Genomic DNA, 2,503 nt, shown 5'->3' with positions numbered 1-2,503 from the left:
AAGACAGGGTCTTACTATGTATGGCTTTCAACTCTGTAGTCCAGGCTGGCCACAAATTCACTACAGTCCTCCTGCCTCAGCCTCCAACAAGCTGAGATTGCAGATGTGCACCACCACACCTGGTTAAATGCTAACTATACTTAAAGAATAGCCCTTGGGCCAGGGATTTAGCTCAGTGGCACCATGCCTGCCTCATAATAAGCACAAGGTCCTGAGTTTGATCCCTGGTACAAAAAAAAAAAAAAAAAAAAAAAAAAAAGTACCTCCACTCTTTCCTTACCCCCAGTCCTAGTCCTGTCATGAAGCCTCCTGACTCACCGAGAAGTCCACAGTGCAGGTTCGGGGATAGGCAGGAATACCGGGGCTAAATCGCCAAATAGTCTCTAAGTGGTTGAAGAGCTTGCCATCAGTGCAAACAGCCTAGAATAATAGCACAATCCACTGGTTAAATCACATTACTAAGTATATGTATGAGGCGATAAGGAAATAGGGGTTAGAATAGAGCACTTGCAGCATGCATGAAGTTCTAGATTCAATCCCTAGCACCACCAAAACAAAAACCAGTTTTCCTCCCTTCTAATTTTTTATTAGGGAAATACTTGACACTGAGAGATTCAAGAAAAGCCAAAATAGCCCTTGACTGTGAAAATACTAAGGAATACAACTTTTAAATATACCTTCCTAGATAGGCCTCACCTTGACCATGTGAGGTTTGACCATGGAAACTGCAGAGGTGTAGCGCTCCAAGATAGGTGGAAACCCAACCTCCAACTGAGCCTTCAGGTGACCTTTGCGGCTGGACACCACCAGAGACTTCTTACACCAGGGCACAAATTCACGATACTCCTGGACATTGGCTACCACCTCATACATCTCCTGCATTGAGTACCTAGGGAAAGAGGAATCGCAGGCCAAGGGACTGCCAGCTGAGTTAGTTTCCTTGCCACTGGCCCTCAACTCTCACCTTTGCACACTAACCATACACTTTAGGAACTAGACACCTGGATAGGTAAATCTGGATAAATGATTTCCTGAAAGCAAATGTGCAAGTCCCCATGATATTAAAGTTAACTTAGAATTTGCAGTTTGCAGAATGTTTTTGCGTTCATTATTTTGAACCCAAGAGAAATGAATGAGAGTAGTTAGTTTTACTAACCACATAAACATCAGGTCCTGGCTGTACAAATTCATGAGTGTGACCTTAGGTAAATTACCTGTGCCTCCATTTTCTCATCTATACATTAGAGGTCACGAGTGTCGTCTAATTTATAGGTTTGTTGAAAAATGAGAAAATTTATGTAGCTGCTAGCACATAGCAGGTACTCAAAACTATTCTATTTACTTAAAACATTAAAAAGGTCAAAATCACGTGAGGTGGTGTGAGCCCATAATCCAAGCTCTGAGAGACTGAAGCATAACATAAGGATGGCAAGTTTGAGCCCAGGCTGGAGAATAGACCCTTTCTCAAAGTGGGGCGTGGGGGCATAGCTCAGGGCAAAGTCATGGGTTCCATCCACATCATCAAACATGTATTGGTAGCTCATGCCTGTAATCTTAGCATTCTGGGAGGCTGAGGCCGGAAAGCAAGCTAGAGCTCAGACTGGGCTACTTGGCAACTTAGAGCCTATCTCAAAAATTTAAAAGTAAAAAGCTGGAATATAGTTGTGTGAAGGTCCTGGTTCAATCCCCAGTACTGAAGTGGGGAGAGGCAATTACAGAAGAATGCCTTATTGTCTTGGTATTTGTCTACGGTTCCACTTAATGTACATGCATGGTAATGAAGGATGGAAACTCAGGCAGGGAAAGATAAAAAAAGATGAGCTCAGAAGAGGGATGGCCAGGAATGAATCCTGTCCACTACTGGTACCCTCCCATTCTACCCTGGGTATGTTTAGTTTGGAGGGCAGAACAAGATGCTCACCCCATGATCCTGCGCTCCGAGTAAGCCTTTCGCTTGTTGGTGAAGGGGGCAGCAAAGCCCATGAAGGAACGACTCAACGGGGGTAAACCGGCCTCAGCTGCCAAGGCCTGCGCAGCGCGAGGCAAGAAGAGGCTGCAGGAGATCAGAAACCTAAGGCCAAAAGGAAAGAAGCAATGCCAGGATTCGTTTAGTGTTTAGCATTTCCAGGTGAAGGGGAAGAGGGTCGCAATCCCGGAGTGAGGTCAACGGGACAAGCTTTTCTCCCAGCACCTGCTGCAGTTCTCCGGGTTCCCCGGCCAGGCAATCACGAGTGCAAAAGGTCACGGGCGGCTAAGGACACGGCAGGAGGTGGGAATGGAAAAAAAAAGGGGCGCGAACGAGGCGCCGGTTTTAGGGGCTGCACTGCTAGTGAGAAAGCAGACTCCCAGGAAACATCACTGCCCCCAGGGCCTCCCCAAACCCCTTATTGCCAGGGCGCCCTCGAGGGCCAAGAAGTGGTGAGCACTCACTCCGAGGGTGTAACTTGCAAAAGCATCCTCCAAAGCTCTGGTCTACCTCCCAGGGCACCACCGCTGCCGGCCC

At 47.0% G+C, this 2,503-nt stretch overlaps 1 protein-coding gene across 2 annotated transcripts in view; it reads right to left on the bottom strand.

Annotated features, from left to right (window-relative positions):
• Coq10a (coenzyme Q10A) overlaps positions 1–2,497 on the bottom strand; it is a 4,874-nt gene extending 2,377 nt beyond the window's left edge. The window contains exons 1-4 of one of the 2 annotated variants that reach the window (XM_010644684.1): positions 2,431–2,497; positions 1,922–2,071; positions 697–919; positions 319–420 (exon numbers count right to left, since the gene is read on the bottom strand). In XM_010644684.1, the coding sequence (XP_010642986.1) occupies positions 319–420; positions 697–919; positions 1,922–2,071; positions 2,431–2,456 (501 nt within the window). In that variant the 5' untranslated portion in view covers positions 2,457–2,497. The remainder of the gene's footprint in view (positions 1–318; positions 421–696; positions 920–1,921; positions 2,072–2,430) is intronic. The other variant, XM_010644685.1, reaches the window with a different exon arrangement.
• Between the last annotated feature and the right edge of the window lie 6 nt (positions 2,498–2,503).

This window comes from Fukomys damarensis, unplaced genomic scaffold, assembly GCF_012274545.1.
Source record: "Fukomys damarensis isolate Sample0158 unplaced genomic scaffold, DMR_v1.0_HiC HiC_scaffold_15, whole genome shotgun sequence".
Classification (NCBI taxonomy): Eukaryota; Metazoa; Chordata; class Mammalia; order Rodentia; family Bathyergidae; genus Fukomys; species Fukomys damarensis.
The sequence above is the reverse complement of the archived record's forward strand: the minus strand, read 5'-3'. Positions and strand labels throughout refer to the sequence as shown.